Here is a 16,009-nt window from a genome sequence, read left to right on the forward strand (position 1 = left end):
GACCTCAGATTAGAGTGTGCTGGGAGCAGCAGCTCTATTTTAGGCCTGCGTGCATAGTTAAGTGCAGCTGTCACCAGCCAAACGCTGGTACAGGGAATTCAAAGGCCAACCGAGTAGGAAGCTTAAAGGAATAGTCCGCTTGCGTGAAACTGCTTGGCCTGGTGTCGAGCAGCAGACGATACTTCATCATCAATAATTTAATGTGATAAAATAAGCAAAACAAGCATGCAATACATATCAATTAGACTGAATCATTTAAAACGAGCATGAAACAGAAAGCGTCAGCCCTGTTATAAGAATGTCTGCATATTTTATACAAAAAAAAGGTCAAGATACAAAAAAGGAGAATGGCTTAACATCTTGCATAGAATCTTTATTGACCATAAGCGTATGTAAATCACATATGAAAGAAAGAGAAAGAAAAGACAGACAACATTTCCCTCAGAGGAACAAATTTGCCCCGTATAATCTTCCCTCCAGAGTAAAAATATAAATAAAAGTGCACACCAGGTCCCATTTCACACAGGCTGTCACACACTACAGAGGGAAAGAAAAGACCATTAGGAAACATATCGTAAATCATTCTTTAAATAAACACAAATGTCCTGAAGAACACAAGACAGAAATTAAGATATTGTTTTATATTTAAAGGGGTACTTCAGCGCTGGAAAGATGAATCTGTATTTAAACTGAGTCATTAATGTAGTAGAAATGTGAAATTATTTTTGAATTTGGTGCTTTCTATATTTAGAAAAGACAGAAAATGTATTTTTGTCTCATGGGGATGAAAGACAACAATTCCCAGAATGCTTCGCTGCCCCACGAGACCATTCCCAAAGCCCAAAGAGAACCATGGGCTGTCAAGTTCCAAAAGGCACCATAAAACTATTAAAAATATTATAATAATAATAATAATTAATTAATTTCTTTACGACTTTTGCACTAAATCCAGGGGCTTCTGAAGCCATATAATAGCTTTATATATTTCCTTAGTCTTGCTTGACAGCTGTGGTGACCATTCTTTTTTATTGAATGGAAGAGAGCAGCTTTGACAATATGCTATAAATAATTCCACTAAAGAAAGTCATGTAGAAGACACAAGGGAGCCAAAAAGATAATTTGGGGGTGAACTATCCTGTTCAATTCAACTTGCAGTGCATAGAGATATCTGAAAATTGCATTAACAAGATAGTTTGTGGTGGCAAAAATGAGGAAAATATCTTTCAAGAATTATCACTTCTTTGTAAGAGACTGGTCATTGTCTTTAAAGAGTGAAAAGAAACTTACCATTCACTCAGTAGGAACATGTTGGTGGTATTATATCTTAAAACCAAGTGCCCTCATGCACTCCTTGTGTGCTTCAATGAGCTCTGTGCAGCTTTCTTCTCCCTTTTCAATTATGCTGCAATGAAGACAATATGTCATAGTTGTACAGCATCATGCTAAAATGTACAGGATTAGTTTGCCTAAAATAAAAATTCTGTCAGTAGTATTTCCTCACCCTCATGTTGCACCAAACCGGTTTGATAGGCATACACAAGGAGAAATTCGAAAAATTGCATCTGCCACAATAGAACTCAAGTAGTAGTTGAAGTAGTACTTGAAGTAGTGTGCAAGTAATATTGACTAAATTTATGCAGTTTGCATCCTTTTTTAATTTTAAAATTCTCAGCCCCTATTTTCAGTAATTTATTACAGAGCAGTGCAGTCCTGTTTCTCTCCGTTTGTGCTTCACAAAGTCATGCAGGTTTGGGACAACATGATGGAGCATTTAATTTGTATTGTACAATATCCCTTTAAAGCGGAAGTTTCCTCACCAGGCATCTCGTACTTTCTTGGTCTCAGGACACGCACAGCACGGTTTCAGAGGTTTCTTTTGCTCTGTGCCCTCTATTGCTGGTGAAGCCTCCACACTGGCAGCTGACAGGCTCGACATTTCCACTAGTCTGAGAACAACAAAATAGCAGGGGACACAATGATTTAATCCAGCTCTAAATTTCAGTTTCAACAATTAATATTTTGAACAACCAGCAGCGGGCAGCAAACTAGCCACCATATTACTCGTTACATCATGTCCTCTGCTGTTAACGACCAAAAATACTCAATAACAGCTGATTTACCTCGGTGCTAGAGATGCTGCATCTAATCTGAGATAACAGATATTCAGATCTGTCAGGTAAGATCAAATAAAATGCATTTAACTGAAAAACGTTCACTCACTTATGATGTAGAAGACTGATGTTCTCACGTGCGTCCTTTCTTACACAACCTGCCGCTGTCAAAATAACAGTACAACCCCGTGAACGCGGAAGTGTTCCGTTGCTTCCGGGTTACGGTCTTTAATTAAAAAAAAGAAAAGAAAGAAAGACGGAAAATATAAATAAATGTAACAACTAAGCTACAGCCATGTATAGCCTAAACATAACACACATTAATGTCTAGAGGTAAAAAGAAACGAAACGCGATTTAAAAGCAGAGCATAACAACGCCGAACAATAACGTACTGTACAAAATAAAAGCAATTAAACGTATTAGTTTATTAAAATTATTTATACTATCATAATACAGTTTCACCATTACCTAATATTTCAATTTAATACTTTTATAAAAATAAATAAAATATGTAACTTTAATGTTTTAATTATAAGTAATGGTTTAATTATATCATCTTATATTTATGTCAGATGGTATAGGCTATAATACTTAACCTTTTTAACAACAGGTTAACAGCAATTCAATATTTGCAGGCAAATTCACATAATTCTGTTTAAAATTCTTACAACTTAAACTTATACAGCTTCACGGGTGGCTTCTGATAAAAATTCTGATGATTCTGTCAGATTTGTTGTAATGCAAGGGTGTCAAAAAATCAGTCCTGGAGTGTCCTGCAGTGTTTAGCTCCAACTTGACTCAACACACAAGTCTGAAAGTTCCTAATATGCCTATAAGACCTTATTAACTGGTTATGGTGTGTTTATTTGGTTGGAGATAAACTCCACAGGACAGCCACCCTCCAGGAGCAGGATTGGACACCACTGATGTAGGCCTAAGAGATGAGGCGAGGACCCAAATGCATGGAATGATGGGCTTTATTTATATTGCAAAAACAAGCAAAAAAATATATGAATAAATACTATCCCATAAGGGCTTAACAGGTCATAAGTCAGGTACTCTACAAAAACATGATACCTGACAAGATCGCACAGTGAGGAAATCAACACTAAACCCATGTGCACACCAAAAGACAAAACCTGGAGCATGAATGTCTAGACCCCGACATAGAGCCAAAACCGAATTAGACGGGACACCAAGCTTCGAAAAAACAATGCAGATGAGAGAGTGCACGGCCAAGTACTGTTGAAGCTGCACAATCACAAAAGGACAGGAAAAAAATGGTGTCAGACTTCTATCACCAAATTAAGAATAAGACCAACCAGGGTGACAGCATCCTGAAAGACACGGTGTCAAGGTGCTACTGTGAAAGTGCAAGAGCCATTTTTTTCTCAACTTCATGTCTATTCAGCACAACTGCGTTATATTGACCTATAGGCCTACTGTTTTCAAGAACTGCTCAAAAGTGATTTGACCCTAGAACTGTTTCGGCACATATTTGGCACACAAGCGGAACTACGAGAAAGTCCAACGTGCACATACGGCTTGTTTCTAATGTGTAACAGAGATACATCTCTATAAAGAAAGTAAAGTGATTTCAGGTTCACTACACTGAGTTTTTTTTATCACCTTATTATATATATTTTTTTAAAGTTTATCTGTAATGACAAACTTATTGTCATGAAATCTAATTCACATGAATTGTACCTGCAACGGAACCTAAACTCCAAAGTGTAGCTAAAAACAACATCTGCAACTTCTGTACATCTGTAAGTCTGACAGATACTTTTAAGATGTGTGGTGGGTAACAGCTTATATAGCAAAATATTGTGTTTATAAAACAAAATAAAATGTTTGTATTGCATTTTCTCTGCATTTTCTGCTACGTTCAGCGTGATACGAGAAGCAAAAATAGAACATTTCAATCATGACGTAAATTTGTAGGCCAACAGAGAATGCCAACTCAGCATGGGTTCCCTTAGGAATTTCTGCTGGGTGTTTAGTATATTTTTGTATGTTTGTATGTCATGCTCAATTTATGAGTAAAAAAAGGTGACTTTCCTAGTTTTTTCTACAACATAAATTGAAAAGCCATACTGTACCTCAAACATGACATTTGAAAGTGTTGTACCCGATTTATTACACATCATTTGTCAAGCTTAAAGGTGTATAATTAATACTCAGACAGCATTGCAGTGCTTATGTAGTGAATTACAATTTTAAACAACTTAACAGTTTCAAAACCATAACTATGCATAATTTATATAGTTAAAGGATACATTGTAGTTTCTTTTCAGACATGTTTCCATTATATTCCTTTTTTTTATTATATATTATTATTTAATATATATTAAAGTAATGTGGAATAAGGTTATTAATGATGGTAATATTATATTAAAAGTTACTGTACATATAGTTTTATCATTAATGTAATTGTCTTGTTTTAAATGTTTCACAGATAAAATTGTTAAATGGGTACATGATTTGTTATCTTAAATAGAAAAGGTAATGAAACCAGTGACTGATTTAATGATTTTAGTGATCCACTGGAGAACTGAATGCAATGTGATAGCCTAGAGTACAATAAATTAATGTTAGGTGTTTGTTGCCTTCCCAGAATGTAAGATCAGTTACCAGTTACATTACTTGAATACCAGTTTGAAATTCAACACTGTATTGTGACTCTCATAAACATAGCCGGCCAGTGCAATACAATACTGTATTCAGTTTAATGGAGTGAGCTCCACTATTGCTATGTGGAAAGCTGCATGTGTACGCTATACACATCCACAACAAAAACACAGGCCAGTTGTATCTGAGTTAAATTCTGATCAAATGTAAAAAGGATAAGCATGTGTTCTGTCTCTTTTTGTAATAGCAAAATTATCTGTGCGTCCGTATGTGCTCCTAATTAGAAAGAATGTCTTTGTGATATCAGTAAAGTAATTTACACACAATGAGAGTGTAAGTAATTCTATCACCTCCCATTGTGAGCCTTGGGTCCGGTTCTATCAGAACCATCTGTCTAGTTCAGATGACAATAGTTGTGATATTCAAAACCACCTTGTGTCAAAGAACCGCCCCACAGTCCAGATGAGCCGAGCTGATTGTGAGAGCGAGGCAGAGATACTGAATAGTTGATGAGACAATAGTTAGTTTGACAGGAGGGAAAGAATGGAAAGTCTGGAACTTATCTCCTTCTACATTCTGGATCGAGCCAGAGAACTGTGATGGAAAATTACTCTATGACTGTGCATGTGCGTGTGTGAGAGAGAGGGAAAAGGGGAGCTAGCGTGAAGGCGAAGAAGAAAAGTGGAAATGGTCAGCATAAAAGAAAGTCCAGAAATAAAGTTGTCACAGAGGCTCGGTGAGAGATGTTAGAGGAGCTTCGGTGATCACAGTGCTTAGTCAGGGTATGAAAATGCGGCGTTTCGCACCTGAGAATTACAGACGCTTCCGTTGGAACGGGTGGAAAAACCTACTGCTACCGCAATTGAACAGACGGTCGCTGCATGTCTACGGCAGTGAGGTGGCTGTGGAGAAGGAGTGCATTAGACAGAAAGAGGGAGGCGTAATTGTCATCCATCCCTTCAGTCGTTTAAGGTAATACTCTTACCATTTTTGTTTCCCCAGAGAACACTTCATAAAGGAACTATTTTTTTTTCTTGAAGAACATTTAAATAACCTTTGTCCACTATAAAAACCTTTTGTGGCATGAAAATGTTACATGTATATTTATGCTTCTTCATTTAACCATACAGTGTATAGTGTTTAATGGGCTAATATGTGTTAAAACATAAATAAATAAAATAAATACTAATGCCTTTTGAAAAGGTAAAACCCCATGAAATGACATTCAATTTTTCTTTACAATATGTATCTAAATCTTTTATCTTTATACAGGAGTTACTACATCATGTGTATGGTGGCCATAACATTTCTGAATCTGATTGGGATCCCAATGGAGATAGCTTTTTTAGATGGGAACAGTGGAGTAGGTTGGGAGGGTTTTAACGTGTTCTCAGACACTCTATTCCTGATTGACGTTGGGCTTAACTTTCGCATGGGAATCATTACTGAAGACAGCGAGGTAAGGATTAGCCCTAGACTTTAGAAAATATCACATTACTTAAACATATCCAATGAATGTTTCTGTATGTTACGCAGGGAGCCATAATGGATTTGAAAAGCATTCGACAGCAATATTTAAAGAGCTGGTTTATACCTGATATGGTGGCAGCATTCCCAGTTGGTTATATCCTACTTATTGCGGTAATGTGTCTTTTTCTACAATCCTTTGGCTGTATTGAAATTTCATCTCTTCAAATGAAAAATTTGTGTCTTGTGACCTTTTCATGACAGGACCTACATTATCACAGTGACTCTCCCTCTTCCAGAGCCAGCAAAATGATGCGCATCTTGATGTTTGTGAGAATCCTCAGTCTTGTCCGCCTGCTGCGTGTGTCAAGGCTCGTTAGGTTTTTCAATGAGGTGGAGAGAGTAAGTAATAAATAGCTTGAATATGTGAAAATGATCTCATCTGAGCATCTGAGTGTTTTAATTTCTTTAAATAACTCCTTTGCTTTTTGTATTAAATCTCTGCCCCATAGGTTTCAAATGCCAACTTGGAGGTGATGAGGATATTCCTAAGAATCTTGTCATTATTTATGATGATTTTCCTGTTGTGCCACTGGAATGGCTGTATTCAGTACTTCGTGCCTATGCTTGAGGAATTTCCTTCAGACTGCTGGGTTAGAAGAGAGAATCTAATGGTATGTGATCTGATACAGCATTCACATTAAACATTGTTGAAAATATTGAATTTGAAAATTGTGCTTACAAGGTTTGCAAGTCATGAAATGTTTGTTTAGCTTTGGAGAAATCTCTGACATTTTTTTAAACATGATTGGTAATTGGTATATTATCCTGCATTTTAGATGGCTACTTGCCAAATGCATGTTGATATGAAATATGGATTTGTGTTTAAATTATTTTGGTAACACTTTATAATATACAGTTATAATTTATTTACAAATCAGATGCAAACTGTTAGTTTATAGTTAATTAATAGTTTATAAACTGTAGTTAAAACATTAAAGGTGCACTATGCAACTTTTCCATCCACTAGAGGGTGTTCAAAACAAAGGCGTAGTTTGATGACGCCAAGTTTGAGCGCAGAATCTTGGGACATGTGGTCTTCACCTCACAGCCGGTGAAATATAGCACTCATGTTCATGGATGCGATTATTAATGTTACTGTAGTATGAAGCAGAGCAGGACCGAGTGTTGAGGGAGCTGAGCAAGGCAGTTGGAGCGATTGTGAAGCCCCGTTCACACCGGCATCGACACGCAGCGACAAAGCGGCACGATCCCATTAATTTCAATGGAGCACTGTCGACTTCCAGCGACACAAGCGACAGTGACCGTTGGCAACAGAATGCGGGCGTGTCAAGCGACGTGAGACTCGTGACAAAAGTGCAGAAATTTTTACTTTATGCAAATGAGAAGTGATTTTTGCAAGCGACAACCAAAAAGAGTGAAGTCAGTGGAGTGCACGTAATCTGTCTGCTGTACTGCTACTGTGGTGTCGTGTCAAGATGGAAAAGCTGATTTTAGTTTTAAGCAATTTCCCTGTTCTTTACCAAATGTCTCTGTGTACATTTGAAAAAAAAAAGTTTTTAAATGCATGGAAAAACGTGTCTTGGATTCTGGGGATATCAAGGAAGTTGACTAAACTGCATGCAATATGGTCTACCTATTACAGTACAATGTGTATGTCAGTGTTCTTGGTCTAGCTTTCTCTTGGTTTTGTGACAGAGCCCTGACACTCCTGTATTGTTTGTCTTGTGTGAGCATGCGGCTTTGAGCATGCTCGAGCTGCGTGCTCTTCTGTCCTTGTAGTTTTCTGTGTGGGGGTGGTGTTCGGATCCCAGCACTTTGGTCAAGTTGGGTTTCGGTTTTGTGTTGGGATTTGGACATTCATGCTCCTCGTGTTTGGTCTTCTGTTGTGAGTGCACAGAATGAGCATTCGCTCGTTCTTGTGTGCTTTGTCTTGTCATATGAGTGTGCGCTCTTCTGTCCGTGTGTTTGTCTTGTGTTGTGTAGCATGCAGCTGGTGTTTCACTAGCTCCGTTCTTTCATGTTGTCATGTTTTGTGTGAACATGCAGTTTATGAGTTTTCATTAGCTCCATGTTCATGTCACGTTTGGTGTGAGCACATGTTTCTGTGTTTCTTTGTCCCGAGTGCTCTCATGTTGATTGTCTAACCCCACCCACCTTGTTTTCTGATTATTGGTTAATTTGCCCCACCTGTCTTCCCTCGGTACCCTCTTTTGTTTGTTCCCTATTTAGTCTCCAGTCCTGTGTTTGCAGTCCTGTGCTGGATCATTGTTGAACTTACCTCATGTTTCCCTGTCTGTCTGCATTGTCAAGTCAATAGTCAAGTCTTGGTTTTCCCCCATGGGGTAGTTTTTGTTTACCTTGTTTTATTTTATTTAATAAAGCCCATTCTTCCTGCAAATTGAGTCCTCGCTCCTTTCCCTTCAAGAAACCCTGACAGTGTATGTATTCTAATAACTTGCAGTGTTCTCCTAAATACCAGTAATAAAAACGGTATTATTTAATGACGTTTTTATGCAACTCGTAGTGGGAATGCTCACTAGCGACATAAATCTTTGGCGACATGCAGTGACAAAATGGCTGGCGTTGTGAACGGGATTTTACACAAACACACGCCTCGTGAGCAGCGGGACTTTTATTATGACGGGATGGGACACAGTTGCTGGGCGCTATTTCCCCTGCGCTATTTCCGCTCCTCCGGTCATGAGTATGAGGTAACGCAGCTCTGTTTATCATATTAGATACATTTAAGTGTGTTTAAAATGATGTTATGACGTTACTCTGTGCGCTCGCTCAGCGGCTGCTATGACACTTGCTCACACTGCTAAAGGCTGATTTATACTTCTGCGTTGGACCTACGCCGTATCCTCTACGCTGCAAGTTACACGTTGGTTTTCATTTATACTTTTGCGTTGTTTTCCGTGTCAATGTGCAATTACACATGCAGACCGCTAGTGGCCAGTGTCCACAGGCATGTTGATGGTAACCCCCAGTCTCAAGGCAAACGCTTAAGAAGTGACTTGTACATTGCAAGCATTGGAGACGCACTTGAGTGATGGCGGCAGATAGCGGCTTTTCTTGCACCTTGAGTTGTTGTTTGTAATACAAATGAAGCATCTCTAGTTGATTGGTAGATTAACATAAGGCGGTCTGGCACTGAATGCCTTTATGTGAAATCATGCAGAGTGCTCGTGGCCGCTGTTTTCACCGGCTTATGCACTGACTAGTTTAATTTCATTTAATTGAAATCACTAAATAAAATGCACCCATTGTGATGTGTCCCTGTTCTTGATATACAATCACTAATTAACGTCTTTGGTTTTAATGAGAAAATAAATAAACTATACACAGCGGATCTATGTATTTATAAAGAACATAAAGAATCTCTGCACTACAAAATATTGTGTTATATAGCAGATATAGGATGAAACTATAATTTCTGGACACACGCACTCCTATGGCAGATTTATTTATTTAGACCTGAGGGAGAGGTTCCGGCAGACCAATCACGGCACTTGAAGTTGCGCGTCAGGGTACGGCGAAGGGTAGCGCGTCTATGCGTATGGTACGCCTACATGTTGCGTGCACTTGTCGCAAAAGTATAAATTGGGCTTAAGTGTAAAGCGCTTCTGCAAAATTAAACCAGAAGCCGAGGGTAACGCAGATATGACGCAATTGACAGGTGACTACCTCAGAAACCATGCTCACCCTGCGTCCCAATTCGCATACTATCCATGCTAAATAGTACTCGAAAATAGAATTAGTATGTCCCAAATCATAGTATGTTGAAAAGTGTATTGCAGAGATACCCGGATGGTTTACTATTTCGGGTCCAATTTCGAAGTGCGGATCGATGCGCACTCTAAAGGCTGATATTACCTACAACCCATTGCGAGTTTGACAAAGATTCGATTAGACTTACAAACGCAGATAAAAAGCGTTAAAAACTACAAACATGGCGGATGTGTGCATGTGTGTGATCAACGAGCGACTACATTTCTCTCTGATAAGGTAGGAAATTAAACTGAATATGGAGGATTTGAACTGTGACGATGATTGACAGGGCAGTTTAAACAGTGACGGGATGCACGTAACTAAGCAACAGAGTCCGTTGTAGATGACAAGGTAGTATGTCCCGAAGCTTGCATACTTTTCTGCTACACACTCAAAAATATGTACTTTTTCTTTACAAACAGAGTACATACTTTTAGGACGTACGATAGTATAAGTAGGCGAATTGGGACGCAACATCAGAGTCAGACGTCCCTGGTCCTTGGTTAAAATAGCAATAGCATTTCTCACAATGTACAAATAGTTGGAAACATTTGGGATATTGTAAGTACTCAACTGAACAAAATATGTAACACTGGCCTAGTGTTTTTTTTGATAGTTTACTGCAAAAATACCACATAGTGCACCTTTAATAGACTTTATACAAACACTATTTATTGCCAGTAGGGGGTGCTCACCCTGTGGTCTGTGTTGGTCATAACACCCCAGTATAGTGATGGGGACACTATACTGTCAAAGAGCACCGTCCGTTGGATGAGACGTTAAACCGAGGTCCTGACTCTCTGTGGATTAAAAATCCCAGGATGTCCTTCAGAAAAAGATTAGGGGTGTAATTCCTGTCATCCTAGCCAAATTTGTTCAATGGCCTCTGTCCATCATGGCCTCCTACTATGTTCCATATCTGATTGGCTTCATCACTCTGTCTCCTTTGGTTGTTCTGGCACAATATGGCTGCTGTTGCATCAGGTCACATCATCTATAGTTTATAAACTGTTAATTAACTATAGTTTACAAATTATTTATAAGTGCTTTGCTACTCTAAACATATTATAAAGTGTTAATATTACCTCTTTCAAGCTGAATGTTGCAACAATATTAGAGTAATATTAACTGAGGGAATCTGTGCTTTAATACACTCTTAAAAATAAAGGTTTTCAAAGGAGGGTTTTCACAGCGATGCCATAGAAGAACAATTTTTGGTTCCCTTATTAACCTTTTGATGAACAGTTCTTAAAATAACCTTTTTTTGTATAATGTTAAGAACATGTAAAGAACCCTACCAATTTAAAGACCCTTTTGTGGAATGGAAGGTTTCATGAATTGTAAAGGTTTGTCATTTAACCTAAAGCATATTGACCAATGAGAATTAGGTATTAAATAAAGTCATATTATTTTTTTAATTATTATTTAGAGCTTTTTTGTGGTTTTAGTGGATAGAATGCATTAATGTCAACTTTTTGTTTTGTGTCATTTGTCAGAATGCCACAGTGGGAGAGAAGTACTCCTTTGGTGTCTTTCGGGCCCTCTCTCATATGACTGCAATATCATATGGTTCTTCTGAAACACCCACAAGCAAGGAGTATACTTTTGATCAGCCAATTTAGTTTTATCATTCAACAAGCACAATGCAAAATTGACACTTCTTTTAGTGCCTAATGTTTTGTTTTGTTTTTTAGATGAGGTTGAGCTGTGGATTGTCATGACTAGCATTGTGTCTGGAGCCCTCATGTACACAGTGATGGTTGCCAACACTGCTGCAATGATGGCTGATGTGGACATAACAGCGAGAGCGTACAAGAACAAGGTACAAATACAAATACATTGATAAAGCAACATATTAGATGGTTATTGTGTATGCCATGTTCTTTTTTCTGCTTTCTTTTTTCTTATTTGCTTGTTTTACATAGATAAATCATCTGGAAGATTATATGACTTTCATGAAGCTTCCCAAAGCCCTCCGTATGCGCATCAACAACTACTATCAGGCTCGTTATGGAGGGAAATGGTATGATGAGAAGGATGTCCTGAAGTGGGTGTCCTCATCTCTCAGAGAGGTACTGCTCACTGTTGGAACTGTTAGATAGTCAAGGAAGTGATCACTTTTATTACTATATAAAACAGTGTCTTTATAGTTTAATGACCATTTCAATGGTTTTATTAGGAAATTCTGCTGACCATGTGCTCGGCCCATGTGAGAAAAGTTCCCATTTTTCGGAACCGTGACATAAACTTCATCAATGCCATTCTTCTGGAGCTGCAGTATGAGGTCTTCCAGGCGGGTGACGTCATTATCCAGCAGAACGCTCCTGGCGACCGCATGTTCTTCATCGAGCACGGGCAGGTCCTTGTGGAGAATGAGTTTTTCCAGAAGGAACTGTGTGATGGAGACTACTTTGGAGGTTTGACTCAATATACAATACAATACAAGAAAAATAGCTCTAAACATTACCAAATTGGGGTTCTTGGGCTTGTAACAATAGCAGAACCCTTTTTGGTGCTAAATAGAACCCTTTTTATAAAGCTCCATAAAGAACCGTCCTTTGAAAGTATAATATAGGACCTTAATGGTGTTATAAATAACCTTTTTATTAATAGTTTATTTTTTATTAATTTTAGTGTAAGTATCTTCTTATAATTAATGTTAGTATTATTAATATTATTTTATATATCATTTATTAATAATGTTTTGTTTTTTTAGTCCTCTATCTGCCTGGTCTTATAATATTTTGTTGTCTATATTTGTGTTTTACATAATATAACAGCATGTTGTGTCAATTAGGTACTTTTATTTTTTATTGACATGGCAAATTGTAGGAAAAAGCGCTCTAAAGCTAACAGTTGTTAGCTGAATACATTAATAACTAACAAATGACATTGAACATGATATAACAATCCTCTATTATGTCTTTATGACATCCTTCATCATGTGTGTATTCTGAGAGGCAGTTTCTCTCTGCAGATGATGAGGTTATTGACAGCATTACAGATATACAATTGAGTTTAGACTTTAGAGTTGTTACATTTGAATATATAAACACAATTATGCTTATGAAGGCCAAAATGAGCAAAAATGAACAGTATGTAAGCCCTTACTGTGTTAAAAGGAAAGATTGATTTAAAGTCATGTTGTTTAGGCATAATGTAATAAATAATTTAAAAAAATCTAAAAATATTGATCATACATTCAATATCTCTGTTATTTTGTGGAGAAGAGAAGATTAGTATTCTTAACTGAATAGAGCTGCGCACACTTACATGTTTTGTTAAACTAAAAAGAGAAAAAACACATGATTAGGAAACCAGTTACAATGTTTTAGGTTATAACATTTACAGACATTTTAAGAAAGAAATCATTTATCTGTCAAGAGTGTGTTTACAGTCTGTGCAGATGTATAGCTGAGCTCCAGAAAATCAGTAATAAGGTGGCTTTGACAGTAACAGATTTGAAAAACAAAACGGTGGGAAGAAAGAACCCTAAACTCTAACGCAAAAAAACATTTCAGTATATAGTGTTTTCCAGGACAATTTTTTTTTTTAAATAGAACTGTTACTATCTGTGAAACCATCTTTGCTTTGTCAATGCAATGTTTAGATTACAATGTTACAATTACAATGTCTTGAAACAAACTAAATACTAAGATATGTTAAATAATTTCAATTCTTGCCTTTTCCAGACTCATGTCTCCTAACAAGAGGGAAGCGTTTGGCCACAGTACAAGCTCTGACTATCTGTCAGCTCTTTTCCTTGTCAGTGGACACCTTTTATTGTGTTCTGGAGGACTATCCAGACATCAAGAAAGACATGGAGTCGTCTCAACAGGATAAAGACATTTTGTTATGTTGAGAAAGTAAGTTAGTTAGTTTCAGTGCTACATACTTTAGAGCACAAGTAACTTTTAGCTGATTTAACAGATGATGGTAACATGGGGTAAGATGACCAACCCACCATAATCCTTTCTCCTGACCATAAATGACACAAAATCTCATCTCAGGATTTTTAATGAATGGCTATGCTATTTTTAATTTTGTCATTTCATCTGAATATCCACATTTGTGACATTTAGTCAGCTGAGTTTTGATGTTCATTGATCTAATTGTGTGTCTCTAAAAATAGTGGTCTATGACATTGTATTATGTTGAATATCAAAGTTTTTTTTGTCTATTTGTTATTGAGGGGTTTGTGGACACGTCAATCAATTTGTGGAGAAAAGTTATAGATTTTTATTTTGAAGTAAAACTATAAAATTAGACCCTTGGAATTTAAATTGCCACAGAAGGCATCAAAAGTTGTTACTAGTGTTATTATTCTTACATTTAATAATTATTGTAATTAATGTGTTTATTATTTTATATTTCCATTAATTAGATGTAAATTTTAGACATATTTGCTTTCCTTAAAACCAATTATTATCAACTAATTTGTCAAAATTTAATTTTAAATAGAGTAGTTGATTTAGTATTTTACATTAATGACACTTTATTAAAAATATATAATTATTAATAAGAATTATATCAAAAGTTATATCAGAGCTATACAAATGAATATCAATTAAACTAAAAAGTAGTTTATACATTCTATAAATTTTGACCATCTATATTTTACATTTTGTGCTATAACAACTAAATTAGCTAATATTTCCTATAACAACACATTGACTGATGCATCATGCTAAACATATATCTAAATATGATGCAGTTTAAAAGTTAGTCCATATTGTAAGGGGGAATATTATATATGCATATACTAAGTTTGAGGTCAGGAAGATTTGTTAACATTTATGTAATATTCCACTCTTCAGTGTTAAATGATACTTGATACATGATACCTGCAGCTTCCTCAGCATAGAATGAGCTTTACTTTACTTGGATCCTCTCTCTGTATCAGAATACATTTCTGGATATATTTGTAAATATTCTATTCCAGTTGGAGGATGTGGGGTCAAGAAAGAAAGGTCAAGCTTAAGAAGCAAATAAGGTGTAACTCAGCATCTCGAAACCACACTGAAATGCAATTCCTTTTAGAATACTGATATGATAATAGACTGGTTGTAGGCCTCCTTCTCCAGCTCCTCCCCTCACTCCTGGCTTCTGCTGCCATATTACTTTCCAAGTGTCCACAGGAGGATGCACCAGCATAGCCAGTCACAGTGTCGCTCTAATGTTTCCAGGATCCTTGCCACTTGCTCTTCTAGTAGATTTTTGCCTCTAGGATCTTCCTCTTTATGTCTTCCTCACCCTGTTCTCTGAAGTTGAAGTATCCTGAACAGCGCGCACCGATGACCTTCATTTTCAGTCAGATTAGCTTTCAGCTACACCCAGCTAATTTAAATGTCCCATGATTTCCCCCAAACATCAGTGTAGATAATGCACAACTTTGGGGGGCCAAGAAATAATCCACCATATTTTACACACACACACACACACACACACACACACACACACACACACACACACACACACACACACACACACACACACACACACACACACACACACACACACACACACACACACCTAAAGGATTATTAGGAACACCATACTAATACTGTGTTTGACCCACCTTTCACCTTCAGAACTGCCTTAATTCTACGTGGCATTGATTCAACAAGGTGCTGAAAGCATTCTTTAGAAATGTTGGCCCATATTGATAGGATAGCATCTTGCCGTTGATGGAGATTTGTGGGATCCAAATCCAGGGCCAAAGCTCCCGTTCAACCACATCCCAAAGATGCTCTATTGGGTTGAGATTGGTGACTGTGGGGGCCATTTTAGTAAAGTGAACTCATTGTCATCTTCAAGAAACCAATTTGAAATGATTGGAGCTTTGTGACATGGTGCATTATCCTGCTGGAAGTAGCCATCAGAGGATGGGTACATGGTGGTCATAAAGAGATGGACATGGTCAGAAACAATGCTCAGGTAGGCTGTGACATTTAAAAGATGCCAAATTGGCACTAAGGGGCCTAAAGTGTGCCAAGAAAACATC

General features: G+C 37.2%; 2 protein-coding genes across 2 annotated transcripts; one reads left to right on the plus strand and one right to left on the minus strand.

Moving 5' to 3' along the window:
• Positions 1-352: 352 nt before the first annotated feature.
• Positions 353-2,359, minus strand: cox17 (cytochrome c oxidase copper chaperone COX17). Its single transcript, XM_067443633.1, has 4 exons — positions 2,221-2,359; positions 1,818-1,946; positions 1,288-1,402; positions 353-537 (listed from the first exon to the last, which is right to left on the minus strand). The coding sequence occupies exons 2-3, from the start codon at positions 1,934-1,936 to the stop codon at positions 1,318-1,320; spliced, it is 204 nt and encodes a 67-aa protein (XP_067299734.1). The 5' UTR covers positions 1,937-1,946; positions 2,221-2,359; the 3' UTR covers positions 353-537; positions 1,288-1,317.
• A 2,412-nt stretch (positions 2,360-4,771) lies between these two features.
• Positions 4,772-15,469, plus strand: hcn5 (hyperpolarization activated cyclic nucleotide-gated potassium channel 5). The gene is made up of 10 exons (XM_067443632.1): positions 4,772-5,715; positions 6,016-6,202; positions 6,280-6,384; positions 6,475-6,612; positions 6,723-6,884; positions 11,502-11,595; positions 11,700-11,827; positions 11,931-12,077; positions 12,185-12,422; positions 13,698-15,469. The coding sequence occupies exons 1-10, from the start codon at positions 5,528-5,530 to the stop codon at positions 13,865-13,867; spliced, it is 1,557 nt and encodes a 518-aa protein (XP_067299733.1). The 5' UTR covers positions 4,772-5,527; the 3' UTR covers positions 13,868-15,469.
• Positions 15,470-16,009: the final 540 nt, after the last annotated feature.

Source organism: Pseudorasbora parva, chromosome 5 (assembly GCF_024679245.1).
Source record: "Pseudorasbora parva isolate DD20220531a chromosome 5, ASM2467924v1, whole genome shotgun sequence".
NCBI lineage: Eukaryota > Metazoa > Chordata > Actinopteri > Cypriniformes > Gobionidae > Pseudorasbora > Pseudorasbora parva.

Coding starts and splice junctions, on each gene's coding strand:
- cox17 (XM_067443633.1), bottom strand. CDS start 1,936: ATGTCGAGCCTGTCAGCTGCCAGTGTGGAGGCTTCACCAGCAATAGAG. Junction 1,403..1,817: donor AAGAAAGTACGAGATGCCTG/GTGAGGAAACTT, acceptor TCTTCATTGCAG/CATAATTGAAAAGGGAGAAG.
- hcn5 (XM_067443632.1), top strand. CDS start 5,528: ATGAAAATGCGGCGTTTCGCACCTGAGAATTACAGACGCTTCCGTTGG. Junction 6,385..6,474: donor GTTATATCCTACTTATTGCG/GTAATGTGTCTT, acceptor TTTTCATGACAG/GACCTACATTATCACAGTGA. Junction 11,596..11,699: donor TTCTTCTGAAACACCCACAA/GCAAGGAGTATA, acceptor TTTGTTTTTTAG/ATGAGGTTGAGCTGTGGATT.